This window comes from Syngnathus leptorhynchus, chromosome 4, assembly GCF_054491065.1.
Source record: "Syngnathus leptorhynchus isolate UIUO chromosome 4, UIUO_Slep, whole genome shotgun sequence".
Taxonomy (NCBI): domain Eukaryota; kingdom Metazoa; phylum Chordata; class Actinopteri; order Syngnathiformes; family Syngnathidae; genus Syngnathus; species Syngnathus leptorhynchus.
This window is the reverse complement of record NC_141198.1, coordinates 11,104,198-11,120,573: the sequence shown is the minus strand read 5'-3', so window position 1 is coordinate 11,120,573 and position 16,376 is coordinate 11,104,198. Positions and strand designations below refer to the sequence as shown.

The following is a 16,376-nucleotide window of genomic DNA, read 5'->3' as shown; positions in this document are numbered from 1 at the left end:
CCCAAGCAGATCTCCTGGCTCACTGTAGGTGAGCATCAATGTTGGATTTCTTTTTTTTTTGTTTATGACCGAAAGCAGATGGCGCCCTCATACTTGTACATGTCAGGTCAGTGGCTGTTTGCCTGACGGCTTACAGCCCTCTGGGTAGCGGGGATCGACCCTGGGCCTCCGCCGAGGAACCTTGCCTGCTGCAGGATCCCAGAGTGGGAGAAATATCTCAGCAATACCACAAGACACCTGCCCAGATCATACTCAGGTTAGAGGGATTTGATTTCATTTGAAAACTCTAAAGAGATCCAATATTAAGAATGATCCAAACTTGTATAAACATTCTGATTTGCACACGATCCAGATTAGTATCTCTGATCTCCCGTGTTTTGATTTAGACTCCTTTGTCTCAAGATGTCAATTACATTTTGCAGGTGGCACATTCAGAAGGACATTGTGTGTATCCCCAAAAGTGTGACAACCTCCAGGATCCATCAGAACCTGCAGCTTTTTGACTTTGCCCTGTCAGAGGAGCACATGAAGTCGATGGATGCTTTAAATCGCAGCAAACGCTTCATCGTCCCAACAGTCAAGGTGATCCATGCATGTGCTCATGTGACATGTCAACAATTGTGTTCTTGGATCGAACGCACGCCTGACTAGTTTATTTTTTTCCACAGAGGGATGGCAAGACACTTTGGCGAGATGCCGAACACCCTTTTTTCCCATTCAATGATCCTTATTGAGTCAAAACAAAACCAAATTCGGTTATAAATCACACAGTAGCTCTAAACTATTCTAAACTTGATCGGTCAGATTAATTTGATAATCGATTTGTTTCACTTTGACAAGACTTCCTGCTCAGAAAATGTTTTTTGCTGGCCAAACCAAACGGCAATTGAGAGTGCAGGAATACGACTTGGCAATTGTCTGGGATTGAACCCCGTTGCAGTGACACTGCGTGGTCAGCAGCAGGATTGCTTGCCGCTGACAAACAGGGTCTCACTTATGATTTGAATCACATCAGCAGAGGAAATGTGTCATTAAAATCATTTCAAGCCAATACATTTATAACACTTGTGAGATTTTATTTTCAACAACATAACCTTGACAAATTTAACAACATTATATGCTACTGTTTTATTTTAAAAAACAAAAAGTAAATTTAGCAATGTTTTTTTTTCTTTTCCATTTCTCAAGGTCTAGCATAGAATCCCACCACTAACTGTATCTTAGTATACTGAAAACGAGGCCACTCAACGTCCCACTCCCTCCCCACTGGAAATGCTCCAGGACTCGCCTTCCATTTGCAGACATCACCCTTCTCCCCACCCACAATAAAGCCAGGGCAAGCCAAGTGGCAACATGCTGTCTCCGAGGGAATTCATACAAAAAAAAAAAACGTAGGAACACAAGAAAGAAGCACAAAGTCCTAAAAAGTTGGAATCTGGTGAATTTTTACAGGTGTCATTCCTGTGCTGACCACTGTGGGGCAGTGTGTACATTTATCCATAAAGGTCATCGTCGTTATCTTCATTGAAAACAGGACCCGTGCCACTTCCTCCTGTGCTGTGGCTTGGACCACTGCCACCTGTGGTACTGTTAGGGAACCTGGAAAGGAAAAACAAGATGGGAACGTTTCAGCCGAGGGTACAAGCGAGAAAAGGGACATGCCGAAACTCAAATTGTCATCTTATGATGTAGCTGCATCAATTTTACCCCTGTAGTGAAATTATTATAACATATTCAATATTGTCACTTTCCTAAAATAATGGTCTCAGTCACTTTAAGGAAAAAAAAAAAACATGAATCAATTGATTATATTAATAAATCCATTTCATAGGTAAACTGAATCCTGTTTAACTAAGGACGTAGTTGAATTTAGTACAGTTTGCCAGCATCTTGATGTTTAAAAAAATAAATAAATAAAAAAGTGTGTAAATATGACTGGGCCATTATTCTAGGAAGGTGACAATGAGCACCAATTGCTAACACATATTAGCAATTCCTACTTGGGCCCATCATCATGATGTCGCTAATACATGAGGACCACCCAGATGTGGCCTGCAGGCTGGTTTAGACAAACACGAGAGAGAGCATTTTTCAAGAGGATTACATGTTGGGGTATTTTTGGAGACCATAATCTGTCAATCAGACTTAATCTCTAAAACTGCTACATTACTCTTTTAAAATGGTGCACATTTAAGAAAAAGAACAGAGTCTGGATGTATGTTAAGTCCAAAAGTGTACCTAAAGCTGCCGAAGCCACGACTCTGCTGCAGCGTCTGTGCAAACATCTCGTATTTGCGGATGTCATTGTCGCTGACGGAGCGGCGGGCGAATCGCATGGCCTCCTCAAAATGGTCCTTCCTAATCTCAGGCACGGGGTCATCCTCTTCCACCTCCTACAAAATGAAATGGTGTTGAAAGTGTACCCAACATGACGGAGGCCGTGCGAAGACGACAACAAAGCGGACTGACCATGGCTAAAGGATTTGTCTGCCTCTCCCTCTCTCTGCGGATCTCGTTCTCGATGCTCTCCCTAATGGCCAGTTTACATGCCCGCTGGCAGATCTCTGTGAGGTCAGCTCCAGAGAAGCCATTGGTCATCTTCGCCAGGTAGTCCAGGTTCACATCCTGGGATTAGATTGGGAGGAAAAACAAAGATCTGATGAAGTCAGTTAGCCAGGATGCCGTAAAGAAGGAAAAGCTCTGTAGTAAAATACACGGTACAGGAGTTGAGTTAAGAGTACTGCGCTTTCCTAAAAAGATTAGGAGCACCCATAGTCATAGTTTCACTGCCATGCTAAAAGTTCACCTTGCTGATGGGACTCTTGCGGAGGTTGGCCTTGAGGATGCTCATTCGGCTCTTCTCGTCAGGCAGGGGGATGTAGATGAGCTGATCCAGACGTCCGGGTCTCAGGATGGCGGGGTCGATGATGTCGGGTCTGTTTGTGGCGCCGATGATGAAGACGTTCTTCTTGCTGGACATGCCGTCCATCTCTGTCAGGATCTGGTTGATGACGCGGTCGGCCGCTCCGCCGCCGTCTCCCACGTTGCCGCCGCGAGCCTTCGCTATGGAGTCCAGCTCGTCAAAGAAGAGAACGCAGGGAGCTGCTTGACGAGCCTGGATGTACGCAGATGTTGGTTCTCATTGGGACCATGACCATTTGTAAAGATCTAACGGCGACAGGCTCACCAACCTTATCGAAAATCTCCCTGACGTTTGCTTCAGACTCTCCAAACCACATGGTGAGCAACTCTGGTCCTTTGATAGAGATGAAATTTGCCTGGCACTCATTGGCGATGGCTTTGGCCAGCAGTGTTTTACCGCAACCAGGAGGCCCATAGAAGAGCACACCCTTGGATGGGGTCATGCCAAACTTGAGGAACTTGTCTGGGTGCTCCACTGGGTACTGAATTCAAGATGATTGAGGAAGACAAGACAGTTTATGAAAGCTTGCAGATTGCCTTCTGATGGATGTTTCAGTTATATCGGTTTTCCATACCTGTACTAACTCTTGCAGCTCTCTCTTGACATCTTCCAGACCACCAATATCCTCCCAAGTAATGTTGGGAACTTCGACAACGGTCTCTCTGAGAGCTGACGGGTTGCTCTGGCTCAGGGCCCACTAAACATTGGATTTATTAATTTATTAAGTCAGTGAATATCATTAAAAGAAATGTGTGTGCATATCGCCCTCCATGCAAGAGTTTAACCTTGAAGTCATCCATGGTGACGGCGAGAGAATTCATGACTTCAGCATCAATGGTCTCGTCCTCCAGATCGATCAGGTCCATCTTCTTTCTGATAGCCTGCAGTGCCGCCTCAGAGCACAGGGCGGCCAGGTCTGCACCCACGTGACCATGGGTCTCATTGGCTACCTGCCACGGCATACACACAGCTCAATAGTGCTGAACTGACAAGTCGGCGACTGATGAAGTAGAAAATAGATGGACAAAAGGAATGCTGCAATTGTCAACAAGGACAATTAAGTCCTGACAGCTCACACCAACTGTGAGCTTTACAATTAGATTGGCCAATACATGAAAAGAAAAACTCAACCTTCGGCATCCCAATAAAAAGTCAAGCTGCAGTCTGTTCCAGTAGCTGTGGTCATACAGCAATCTAACAATGACACCTAACCAATGCTGGTACTAACCTGTTCCAAGTCCACATCATCAGCCAGCTTCATGTTTTTGGTGTGAATCTGGAGAATCTCAAGTCTGCCAGTGGCATCTGGAATGCCAATGTCAACTTCCCGATCAAAACGGCCTGAGGACATTGAAACATTCTTATTACCATATTTTCCCGACTTTTTGTCATGTCTAATACACGTATACACTGGTTAGTAAAAAAAGGCTGTGGACCGCTGTTGAGCGCTACCACCTCGCTTGGCGGAGGGATATGCGAGCAGGCTCACAATCACGCCAGAAGTGTTGATCGCATGCCCGTCCGCCAGGCAAACAGTGCCGCACGATTGACACAAACGAGACAAAATGAGATCAAAACGGACATTACTGAAGAAAGGACGCTTTAATACACAAAGCCCCATTACAAAAGAAATGCATATGATGCCGCTTTTAAGGTAAAGGCAGCTGGCCCTTCAAAGAAATGGAGCTGCTGCAAGTACTGAAGAGGTTTCCTCCGGCCATTAGCGGGCACTGAGCTTTACGTGTAGCCCGTATCGCATTACCAACTTTACCCCTGCAAGTGGTCCCATTTGATTTATTATTAGCTGTGTGTCGCTAGTGTTCCACGCACATCAAGTTTATTATGGTCGTCACTGAGATTGATACAGGTTTGTAGCGCTCCATCTTTGTCAATAAACGTTATGTTCATAAAATGCATTCTCATAGTTCAGCTATTGCACAAGTGCTTGACGGTGAGCCACAGCCACAGATAGCACGTTGCTTCGAGGTGTTAGTTACCAAATCTCCTCAGAGCTGGGTCGATACTGTTCGGTCTGTTTGTGGCGGCCATGACGATGACATGAGCTCTCTGTTTGAGGCCATCCATCAGAGTCAGCAGCTGCGACACAATGCGCCTCTCCACCTCTCCGTGAGTCTACAAGAATACACAGGTACAGCAGAATGAACACATAGCAGCATTTAAATGGAAGATTATACACAACACAAATATGTAAGTTATTAAACCCTATGAATGGTTTCAAACTATTTTGAAAAAGTGGGACACGGAAAGAAAACCCTATACAATAATTCTTACCTTCTCTCGCTTTGGAGCAATAGCATCAAGCTCATCGATGAAGATGATGGCAGGAGCATTTTTCTCCGCTTCTTCAAAGGCTTTCCTTAAATTACTCTCGCTCTCTCCAGCCAGCTTGCTCATTATCTCAGGGCCTTTAGAAACAAACATTTGCATTAGCGGAATGCACTTTAAAAAAAGATAGTGACTTTGAGGTGGCAGAAATATCATTTCGTCTTATATACAGTATTTGCACAATCTGGCACAGACTGACTGTATTTTTATAATGCAGAAGTCAACTGTTGTGACAAATGAACTCGTCTAGCCAGTTCTAATGACAATACATTCAAACTACGATGCAATGAGCTGGAGCTGGATGGATGAGAGAATGAAATCCCAATGGCAAAGAACATATGCATGGCAGCATTGTCACTATACCATTGATCAGAAAGAAGAAAGCTCCTGTTTCATTGGCCACAGCCCTGGCAATCAGGGTCTTTCCAGTTCCAGGGGGTCCGTACAGAAGGATTCCACGTGGGGGCTGAGGAAAAAGCATTATATTCATGAGCATTTAAGACAAGTATCCAGTAGGATAATAATAACAACAACATTGTTTTATCTGTGAAGATTGTGCATCAGTACAGCATACCTTGACACCTATGGCCTTAAAAAGTGCAGGGTGCCTAAGAGGGAGTTCCACCATTTCTTTGATCTGAGCCAGCTGCTTCCTCACTCCACCAATGTCATCGTAGCCAACCTCATTCAAAGACTCCTCTTCATCCTGTGGGTTTAATAAACCATGTGAATAAGATAACTGTCAAGTTGTGGGGGCAGCGTGACGGTTTAGTGCCCACCTCTCTCCTGATTGGTTCGCCCTCACAGTGAATGACAGTGTCTGGAGCAACGATGCAGTAGGGGGAAGGATCAGTTTCCACCACTTTGAATTCAACAGCACGCATGCCTCCTCGGACCAGGAACATATCACCTTTTAAAGTCAAAACAGGTCATGTTTGCTTAAAGTTACGACTCACAGAAAGGAATAAAAAAAAAATATATATATATAGCAGTCAGATTTTGCTTGCACTGACCTCTGCGAATGGGCCTGTAAGCCTCCAGAAAGTATGGCTTGAGATAAACCTCAAACAGGTTGCCAGTGATTCCCTCGACTGTGTCATCTATTGGTAGGACATGGATCCTCTTTCCATACTTTACATCAGGACATGGTTGAATGCTGGGGGGAAAACATTGTACTCTTTATATCCGAGTTTGAGAAGGAGCCAAGACAGTGGTGCATCATTCTCCTACCTGATGACATCACCCAGCCGGACCCTCAAGTTGTTGCGGACCACCCTGTTCATTCTAACCTTTTCATCAGAGCACGTATCATCAGATAATACAATGCACACGGTCTCACGTTTCTTCTTGCCCTTCATCAGCACTGTATCGCCACGGAAGAGCTGCAGCTCATCCATCTTGGTCTAGAAACAACGTAGGATCAATTTCACACCATTGATATGCGAGTATTGTTCAAACAGCATTGATCTATAAAATCAATGTCAGCACTTTTCTATACAATCAATATACCTGAGAGAGAGACACTACACTGTTGTCTTCATTAATAGACTCATCCACAATGAGTCTGTTGGGTCTGTTCTTCTGTTTCAGAATTGCAGTGGCTAAGTCATCATTCTTTGATCTAAAGGAGAAATTGAAAACAATTTGGATGTATCAATACGTAAAGTAAAACTGCGTTGTAGCTTGTTTATTCAAATGGTGTAATCTGCTTAGTCAATTGGACAACGTCAGCGCTTACTTACATCCCACTACATAGATTCCACAATGTGCACTCAAGGATTTCTATTTTCAATTGAGTGATATTGTTTGCAAGCAAATTTACAATGGGCTGTGCTCAATGTCCTAAACTTTCCAGTAAGTGAAACTTCAATGTAATTAAATTAGTGTATTTTTAACCTGACTGACATTTATACATGACACAAATGTACTGAATGTGTCAAACTGTTTGTGAGCATTCAATACAAATGTATTTTCCCCTGACTCACGTTTATACATACAATACAAATGCACTGAATGTGTCAACAATTAAAAGCTAGCATATATGTTTTCATGATTGATGTACAGTCAAACAGAAAATTGCAAAATAACAGCTATAATGGCGTAAAATTTCGTATTCAGGGTACTGTTATATTGCTTTTAGAATGCGTTTCCGTGTCGTTAGCACGCTAATGTTAGCCTTTACGCTAAGAGACGGGCACGCAAGCGAGCCCAGATGACACAGCAAAAGAATCGAGAAGAAAACTTTGGATAGCTTTCTTGATCTCCACAAAAACATATGTGCATTTCCAAATTACCAGTTATGGAGTTTCCTACGATCGCTTCCACTGTGTCGAATATTCACCGGATGAAAATAAATATTACACCATTAGTGTTAACTCGGTCATTGAGCATAAAAGCTAATTGTGCTAACCAGCTAGCTTTGCGGCACTGTTGTGAGTAGATGAGACGCTATTGGCTAGCATGTTAGCATTGACTATCGGCATTATTTGGGTTAACGTTTAATGTGCACCACGCCTCGGTTCCAGGCCAACTCTAAATTGACTCCAAACCAGTGGATGGTGTTTGCGTTCTATGTAAAGGCCATCCCTATGTAATGGTGGATGGCTTTGGCCTTGATAGTGTTGCTAAGCTAAGACGCGCAACAATCGGACAGCAATGACTGTGCTTTGTCAAGCCGTTGTCACAAGAATATTTGCTGAAAACTAGTAACTGGAGTACGACAACAGCGGGGATTGCATCAATTAGTAATATTTGGTCGAGTTAACACCCCACTATCGGTAGGTTTTAAATGTTGACGCCTATGTCGGCAATGGACAAGTAACTGACCCCGTTAGCTTTGTCGCTAATATCTTAGCAATCGTGCTAACTTTAATAAACTTGTGTATACTAAAGACACGTTAACATTACATCAGATTTTTGAAAACATATATTCATGTGTCTACTTACTCCCCTCCCGATGCCATGGTTGTCCACCTGGATAACAACAATAAATACAGAAAATCTAGCTAAAGTTACGATGCTTCGCCGGCTTTCGTTATCCTACTCCGCAAAATATCCGCGAATGTCCAGAGGTTTCCGTGGTTTTCTATACTGGTGTACAGAGCTCTTGATGCTCCATTGATTCTAATTGGTTGATGCTGTTTGTCAAAGTCCCTAACCAATGAAAAGGTAAGAAAAGCGTATGACGTCACGTTGAATAACGTATCCTTCGGCCAATTGCAAACCTATAAATTACTCCTATGGTCCGCCTACTTTGATCTAATTGGTCAGTTAAGACGGGGAAACGTAGAGTAAACCAATGACCTTGTACCGCGTTGAAGAATCGATAAATTTTCAAACACACTTCAACCCTTCTTTTTCAGTCATACGATAAATACTTGTTAGAAAAAATTAAAATAATCTATAAAAATAAACATGACATCTGCGTGTTTAGTATCCGACTAAACGGTGAAACAACTACGATCAGCGTGTCATTTGTGGCGCTCTGTCATGCCTGAGACGTCAACATAACGTGTGTTCTTTGATTGATGTTTATCTTGTGGACAACGTGGATGTGTTGCTACGTCAGAAGGACTCTGATTTCCTGGCGAATTGTTACAAACCAAGAAAAGTACATCAATAACAGTTCCTATTAAATCATGTGCTTTTATCCTTTGTGGTTCAAACAATCCAGGTGACATTTCTTTGCTGACACTAAGCAAACATTCACATTAGTTATGCTGTATCAAACTTGTAATTGTTCGGCCGTTTATCAAATGTAAATTAAGCATACTGCTTCTGTATGTTCCATGTCGGAAACAACAACAATATTAATAATGATCTAAAAATTCTACAAATGTGTTGCTTTCCTTTCAATATTCATATGGAGCTATAGTACAAATAAAAAGTTACATATTCAATACTTTTTCTTTGAACACATATGGAGCTATACAAATAAACACAAGTTACATATCCAATAATGTATATTGTGGAGATATTTTCACAAACTACTCAGCAGTTGTTGTTTTTTTTGTATCAGTTTCATTCTTCTTCACTGCCCAAGATGGGCTACGTGGGCTCAAGTTGTTGTACTCTGAGGCGAAGCTCTGCAGAGTCCAACATATGTCCGGACTTGGGTTCCCTTAAGTAAAGAGGAATGTTCCTGCAACACACACACAAAAATCACACACATTTTGTCCCCTCGTGTTGGGTACTATCAAACTAGGGATCCCTGTCCAGCTCTAATCAAATACTAAGAGGTTTCAGGGTACTGGATGGCTTACTCCACTGAATGTATGTTGATACTCCATGTCTTCTGCCAAATTGCAGCAGTCTCTCGTCTCCTGTCGAGCCTCCACAGCTCCATCTTTTAGCATCTTTAATGCTATACAGGTTTGCAGTAAGTTCACAAGACTGACCTCTTTCCATAGTTTGTGCCAGGAGAATCTCAGCCTCTGAAATCTTAGACAAAGCAATGGAGAGCAAAGAAACATTGTAAACCACACACAACTCCAATTGAGCATCTTCAAGCAGAGGAAGACCTGTGGGAGCACAATATGACAAAAATAAGAATAATTCACCAACTTGACTTTGACAATACCAAACTCACTGACAACACAAAGATAAACTCACCTTGTATTTGTTTTTAAAGGTTTGTGGAAGTTAGATGACAACAACGACATAGTATGGTTCTGGTCTCGGCTTGAAGCATCTCTCTTCTAGAGATAAGATAAATAGAAGGTCACTGGTTAAGTTAAATACTTATGTTCAAGCATTTTTAACATGATTGCCTCTTTTGCTACAGTACATCTGAAAAACCCAATAGGAGTTATTTAAGTGTCTGTAACGGGAAGCATGACAATAAGCATTTTATTGCATGCTTCTTTCATTTTTTAATGTGCTTATGACAAAAACATTTGAATCTTGAGCACCATGAATCTAGAAGACGTAAGAAAATCAGTTTGATTTACCTTCCATTCGTTGACAAATTCGTTGTTTTCTTGGATCCATCTTTCTGCTAACTTAGACGATGATTGTTGCCGATTAGTGGACATTTAGGTTCTGATTTTAGACAAAATGGTTAAAGTTTCCCTCGTTTGCAGCACAACCGGAAATGTAACGTAAAACAGTGAGGCTGTCCTGCCCCCTTGCGGCTGGTTGGCAGATTAGATAAATCTCCAGCAATTATAGGTGGTACCAAATAATTTCAGTAGCCTTAGCATCTTTCGGCTTTTCTGCATGCAGCCCTTAAAAGAAAAGGTTCTTGGTCACAGAAATCTGATTAAGACAACGACCTTGGAAAATTATTTATTTGTCTGTTAAGTGCTTTTTAACTAGACGGCATTCATGCAGTCAAATGTGCAGCCATGCATGGTCGCCTCTTACTTTTCCTTTCATATATTACTTTGAAATAAGAACAGAAATGTTTCAAGAAACTCCAATGCTATAATCAAATTACAGCTGAGTCATCGTTGAAACTACCATGGCAGCCATTTTTTTTTCCAGCTGTCCCTGTGAAGGTGACTCTTCTCCCTTATTTTCTCCCGTCTCAGTGTTCTGTCTGCCCGATCTCCCATCCATGCGTCACTCTGCATCATCCATTTATCCTCTGTCCCCTGTAGTCTGAAACCTCCCTCAAGTGTTTGGTTATTTCACAACCTTCCAAGATCATAGTCCCCTTTCCGGTCATTATCTTAAATCAGTGCTGAAAATATAACAGCATGCAGTGACACAGGCTCACTAACAAAATAATAAGGCATTGTCACTGATTGATGTTGGTGTATGCTTTCAGTCTGTTGGGTTCATTTGTCTTTGGTTCTATTTATCTTTAATAGGTGATACCGGTTAACTATTTTATCACACAGAAGCAATTGTCATCTTAACTTTTTGTATCTTAAATGCTATTGATTGACCCATAAGCAGCTTCTTGCATCAAACATAAATAGGTGTAACCACTGTAGTAGTTTTCTTTTATAAATACAAATGACACAAATAGTTCAAAGTGTGCTTCTCAGGAGAATGCAATGACAGGATGCGGTCATGGGTGACATTGTTGTGACATCATTGGGAGCAAGAAAGGTTGAGGCAGCAAAATTAACCAGTATGCTCTGATCCTCTTACCCTTCAACAATATCAATGGTACTATGATTTGCAGAAATAAGTCACCTCTTCTCGAAGCAGATGAGCAAGGACAAGATATTGTCTTGTGTGGATGCTTATTGTGAATCAGCACAACACTGTGCACGATGTCCACTATTTGCTCTATGCAGTCAGCACCTCATTTGGAACGTAACAATTGCCAGCGATTGGAATGAGTAATGTGTGCAGGGTGTAAGAAAGCAAAAGGGCAGCAACAAAACAATGGAATTGTTTGATGTGTGTTTGTGTGTGTGGGGCCAAGACTCCCCCGTGGGACTGGTGTGGATCTGCAAACTCACACTGCAGCATCAAGGCTTTAAGCATCAGCAGAATGCACATCGCACAACCATGCTACGTACGTCTATTAATTCTGCAGGGCTTTTATCATAGGAATATGATTCAAGTGTATTTTCCTTTTAACTGAATAGATGTTTTCAATTGAGCATATTTTATTTGTTTGGCTTGATCAATTACGTTGTTGTTTTTTTTTTTAATGATGACAACTCATCAAAAATATATCTGACTGCGTGCTATTTGTGAATGTTCCAAAAATACCTCATGGAAATACTAAATTCTAATGGTTTGTATAAATAACAATAATGATCTATAACAATTGTTCTATATTATATAATGTATGAATAAATGAACAACATATCATCTAAAGCCCACAAAACGGTCTGTAAACACTTAAACGCAGTTGTGTGTTGCAGACACACAACTGGGTTCTGATGTTGGTCATGATGGGTTTGAGAGATGTTGTAGAAAGTTTGACAAACATTGTGTTACAGCAAAAAACTCATGCAAAGGTGTCTCTTTAAACAGCAGTGGTGCTGACTTCGTGATCCCACCCCCCACCACCACATATATAAACCAGACGCTCCCCACATCTTGCTGCAGTCCCCAACATGAGCTTCACCGTGGAGAGCCACCTTTTCAGCCCGAGCGGGCTCCGTAAGGCTCGGCCAGCCTCGGTGTCCTCCAGTGGCTTCCACTCCCAGCGCCGTCGCCTCACCTACAGCAGCCAGCAGTCCTGCGGGGACAGCCTGGACGCCTTCAATGGGGACATGTCCCGCAGGAGCGAGAAGGAGATCCTGCAGGCGCTCAACGACCGCTTCGCCGGCTACATCGACAAGGTGCGCAGCCTGGAGATGCACAACCGCAACTTAGAAGCCGAAGCGGCAACCCTGCGGCAGATCCAGAGCGGGCGCGCCTCCGTGGGGGAGAACTACGAGCGGGAACTGGACGACCTCCGGGCTCTCATAGGGCAACTTAACGGAGAGAAAGGTCGCGCGGCTGTTGAGTACGAACGCCTGGAGGAAGACATCCAGCAGATGCGCACCCGTTTGGAAGATGAGGCGCGCAGTCGCGAGGAGCTGGATGCGACCGTGCGGGCCATGAAGAAGTACGTCAACGAATGCCAGATGACCCGAATGGATCTGGACAGGAAGCTCGGCGCCCTGGACGAGGAGGCCACCTTCCTCAAGAAGAACCACGAGAAAGAAGTGGCCGAGCTCTTTGCTGAAATTCAAGGCGCACAGGTGGGGCATGGCGTTCGAGATCCGACTGTACAATACTATTGTAGTGCGCACTAGTTGAACGGTGCACTCGTACATTAGTGACATTCTGTCATAGTATTCATGACGGCTTTTCATTAAATTGACATTTCCGTGCACTGGTCGTCCAAACATCTACGTCACAACTGTACTAGTAGCACACAGATGTTAACTCAAAGAATTTGTTGTTAAGTTATTCTATTTGTGGGGCCTAGTCCTTTGTAAGATGAGTTGTTTCAGTATTGAGAAAAATGACTGAGCTGATATATTGACAAGTCAACGCACTAGTCGGATTTCAAATCAATGGTCATACAGCTTCCCTTACTTAGATGACCTTTGATCTGCGTGACTCACCAAAAGTGGACGTGACCGGAGCCTTGCAGGAGATCCGCGCACAGCTTGACCGCCATGCGGGAAATAACACCACCCAAGCCGAGGACTGGTTCAAAGGTAAGGCGGGAGCATTATTCTAAGGGGTTACAGGGGTAACAAACTCATTTTAATTTCAGGCTGCATCCTGGTGCATTTAATGAATTCATGTATTATGTTGTTTTGATATCAGAAGTTATGAAAAATGGTGAGAAGCAACTAAGTGATTCTGTGAAACAAAACGCCTTGCATGCCGCAGTGTAGCACCAAATACTGGCAAGGAAGCCATATTGTTTTTCCTCCTGTATGAGCATCCTTCATGAGTTGCTTAACCTTGAAGCTAAAACATCACCAAATACACTATAATGGCTTCAAGGTCACAGTCAATGTATGCTCATCTAATCTTTGTCGGTGTGGAAGTAGGCTATGACGAGTAACCTGCATCTCTTAACAATAACTTGATTGATATATACGACGAGCGTCTAGCCTGTAAGACCATTATTGTTGTTATTATTGGATACATTGGTGAAGATGAAGCATTCAAGTATATTAAGAAGGCTCACATTGTATGGAAAGAAACATCCTGCTGATCTGTTTGGGACAAAACAAACACAAGGTAGCAGTATGACCTTGTCTACTGTATGTGATGTCATGCTGACTGCAGTAGTGAAGCTCACTCATGCTTTCAAGAGGGGAACTGGGCAAAATGCTTTGTCAGACACACTACAGAGTATGCGTGGAAGCTACATGAAAATGTGCTGTGTTTCTCCAATGCATCTTGTGACCAAACAAACATCTGGGCTGACTTTGTATAGTACGCATGGAGCGTCTGACAGAGGCGGCCAGATCCAATCAACATGCCATCCGGGGGACCCAAGAAGAAATCGTGGAATACCGTCGTCAGCTCCAGAGTCGCACCATCGAGCTGGAGACTCTCCGGGGAACCAAGGAGTCGCTGGAGAGGCAGCGTATGGAGAGCGAGGACAGACACCGAGACGACCTCGATTCACTCCAGGCAGGACAACCACAAACTTAGACATCTCAAGAGACGCGAGCAAAAGACAATGATTTGTTAAATCTCTATGTCGTATCGTGTGTTCATTCTGCAGGACAACATCAATCATTTGGACTCTGAGCTGAAAAACACCAAATGGGAGATGGCCAGCCAGTTAAAGGACTATCAGGAACTTCTGAATGTGAAGATGGCTCTAGATATTGAAATAGCGGCTTACAGGTTGGTGCCCTGATCAAATATTACATGTTGCTCATTCCATTTTTCCTGATAATCAAAGCTTCCATGTCCTCCAAAACCAGGAAGCTACTGGAGGGAGAAGAGAGTCGTCTTGTGTCAGACAGTCCCTACTCCTATTTGGATAACAGACTTTCGGCACATCTAAAAGTGAAAGAAGATAAAGTGATTGTTCAAGAGCAGACAGATGAGACCCAAGTCACAGAGGTGACAGAGGAGGCAGAAGAGGAAGAAGAAAGTGAAGAGACTAAAGAAGAGGAGGAAGACAAAGAGGAAGAAGAGGAAGAAAACAAAGTAGAGGAAAAGGATGACAAAATAGAGGGAGCAGCTGAACAAGAGATTGACAAATCATCAGAGAAAGTCCAGAATTCTCCCAAGTCCAAATCACCAGAGAAAGTCCCAAAGTCTCCTCAGCCTAAATCTCCCTCAAAATCGCCAAAGTCCAAATCACCACCGGCGAAATCTCCCATTGCTAAATCCCCTGAAGAGTCACCCAAATCCAAATCTCCTCCAAACAAATCCCCACGGTCTAAATCCCCTCCTCCCAAAACACCTGAACCGTCTGAGAAAGTCAAACCAGCCCCTGCTGCCAAAGACGACACTAAAGAGGAGAAAAAAGACAAGCCGGAGCCTGTTAAAGATGAAAAGAGCGATCCACCAGTCAAAGAGGAAAAGGCAGGACAACCAGTAAAGGAGAAGGAGAACAAGGAGAAAGAAGCAGAGAATAAGAAGGATGACAAACCTGACGTGAAGGATGACAAACCTGACGTGAAGAAAGACAGCCAAACAACTGTGGCGCCAAAGGAAGAAACTCCAAAACCTGCTGAGAGCAAAGCACCAACCCCCAAACCAAAAGAAGAGGCTCCTCCTCCCCCAGTTGAGGAGAAGCCCTCAACTCCTAAACCGGCCAAAGCAGAGCCAGATAAGAAGCAAGAGGAGAAACCTAAAATTGAGCCTGCGATACCAGAGAGCAAGAAACCAGAAGAGAAAAAGGAGATCAATAAAGGCGCTGATAACGCAGGGAAGAAAGAGACGGTGGCAAAATCTCCTGGCACAGAGTCCAAAGACAAAAAGGAGAAGTAAAGCTTGAACCAACTAAAAAAAAAAAAACTCTTCAGGTGAGAGCAGGAAGGATGCTCAAGCATTAGCAATTTTTATTTTTATTGTGCTACTTCCTATGTACGTATGCTACCATGTTTGTAGGCAACACCAAGCTCTTCAAGTGAATGTGACAATAATAAGTGCACTTTACCTGCACTAGCCTTCAAGGATGAAAATATCAAGATGCTCAAAAATATATTTCAATATAGTCTATACAAATATCTATATTACATTTGCTATGTTAGAACTTAGAGACAATCTTGGATGCTTGTGCACTTTAATGTTTGGCTTCACAGGTGAGATGTCTCACTCTGGCCCGACTTGACTGTCATGTGTATCAATAAAGATGATCAATATGCAACACAAAAGACAAGAATAAAATCTTGTGGTCTGCAGGGGAAGCTACCTCAGGCTAGAGATGATAATTTGTTAAAGGAAGTCTGAAAGGTAAATGCAGCAAAACTTGCCTGCATTGCAGTGGAAGGGGTGGAGACTGCAGCCATCCTCACATCTCGCGTCGTGACACCAGTCAATTTCCTCTTTGGTTGCATAATTCCATATTCTGTCTTGGATTTGAGTGTGCGCAACTCATAGAACGAAACACAAAGTATACTTGACTGATTTGTGGTGGACAACCGTTTGTAGATGTATTCAATGAAATTACTGTGCATGTATCACACAATGAGTGAATGCACGTTTTAGAAATAAAGCAGCAGTG

General features: G+C 43.0%; 3 protein-coding genes across 3 annotated transcripts in view; 2 read left to right on the top strand and 1 right to left on the bottom strand.

The window, feature by feature from the left end:
* Window positions 1–1,045, top strand: part of akr1a1a (aldo-keto reductase family 1, member A1a (aldehyde reductase)) — a 7,437-nt gene extending 6,392 nt beyond the window's left edge. Inside the window, exons 5-8 of the mRNA XM_085909473.1 lie at window positions 1–28; window positions 107–256; window positions 423–582; window positions 669–1,045. The exon at window positions 1–28 is cut by the window's left edge and continues 22 nt beyond it. Of these exons, the coding sequence (XP_085765599.1) occupies window positions 1–28; window positions 107–256; window positions 423–582; window positions 669–734 (404 nt within the window). The 3' untranslated portion in view covers window positions 735–1,045. The remainder of the gene's footprint in view (window positions 29–106; window positions 257–422; window positions 583–668) is intronic.
* Window positions 1,046–1,055: 10 nt separating this feature from the next.
* vcp (valosin containing protein) lies at window positions 1,056–8,391 on the bottom strand. The gene is made up of 17 exons (XM_085909472.1): window positions 8,216–8,391; window positions 6,779–6,890; window positions 6,500–6,672; window positions 6,283–6,425; window positions 6,049–6,179; window positions 5,844–5,975; window positions 5,633–5,735; window positions 5,216–5,349; window positions 4,921–5,056; window positions 4,152–4,264; window positions 3,709–3,873; window positions 3,498–3,620; window positions 3,192–3,404; window positions 2,807–3,115; window positions 2,470–2,625; window positions 2,239–2,393; window positions 1,056–1,599 (listed from the first exon to the last, which is right to left on the bottom strand). The coding sequence occupies exons 1-17, from the start codon at window positions 8,230–8,232 to the stop codon at window positions 1,494–1,496; spliced, it is 2,421 nt and encodes an 806-aa protein (XP_085765598.1). The 5' UTR covers window positions 8,233–8,391; the 3' UTR covers window positions 1,056–1,493.
* A 3,900-nt stretch (window positions 8,392–12,291) lies between these two features.
* On the top strand, window positions 12,292–15,697 carry LOC147058074 (neurofilament medium polypeptide-like). Its single transcript, XM_085908961.1, has 5 exons — window positions 12,292–12,924; window positions 13,269–13,389; window positions 14,124–14,323; window positions 14,418–14,542; window positions 14,623–15,697. The coding sequence occupies exons 1-5, from the start codon at window positions 12,292–12,294 to the stop codon at window positions 15,638–15,640; spliced, it is 2,097 nt and encodes a 698-aa protein (XP_085765087.1). The 3' UTR covers window positions 15,641–15,697.
* Window positions 15,698–16,376: the final 679 nt, after the last annotated feature.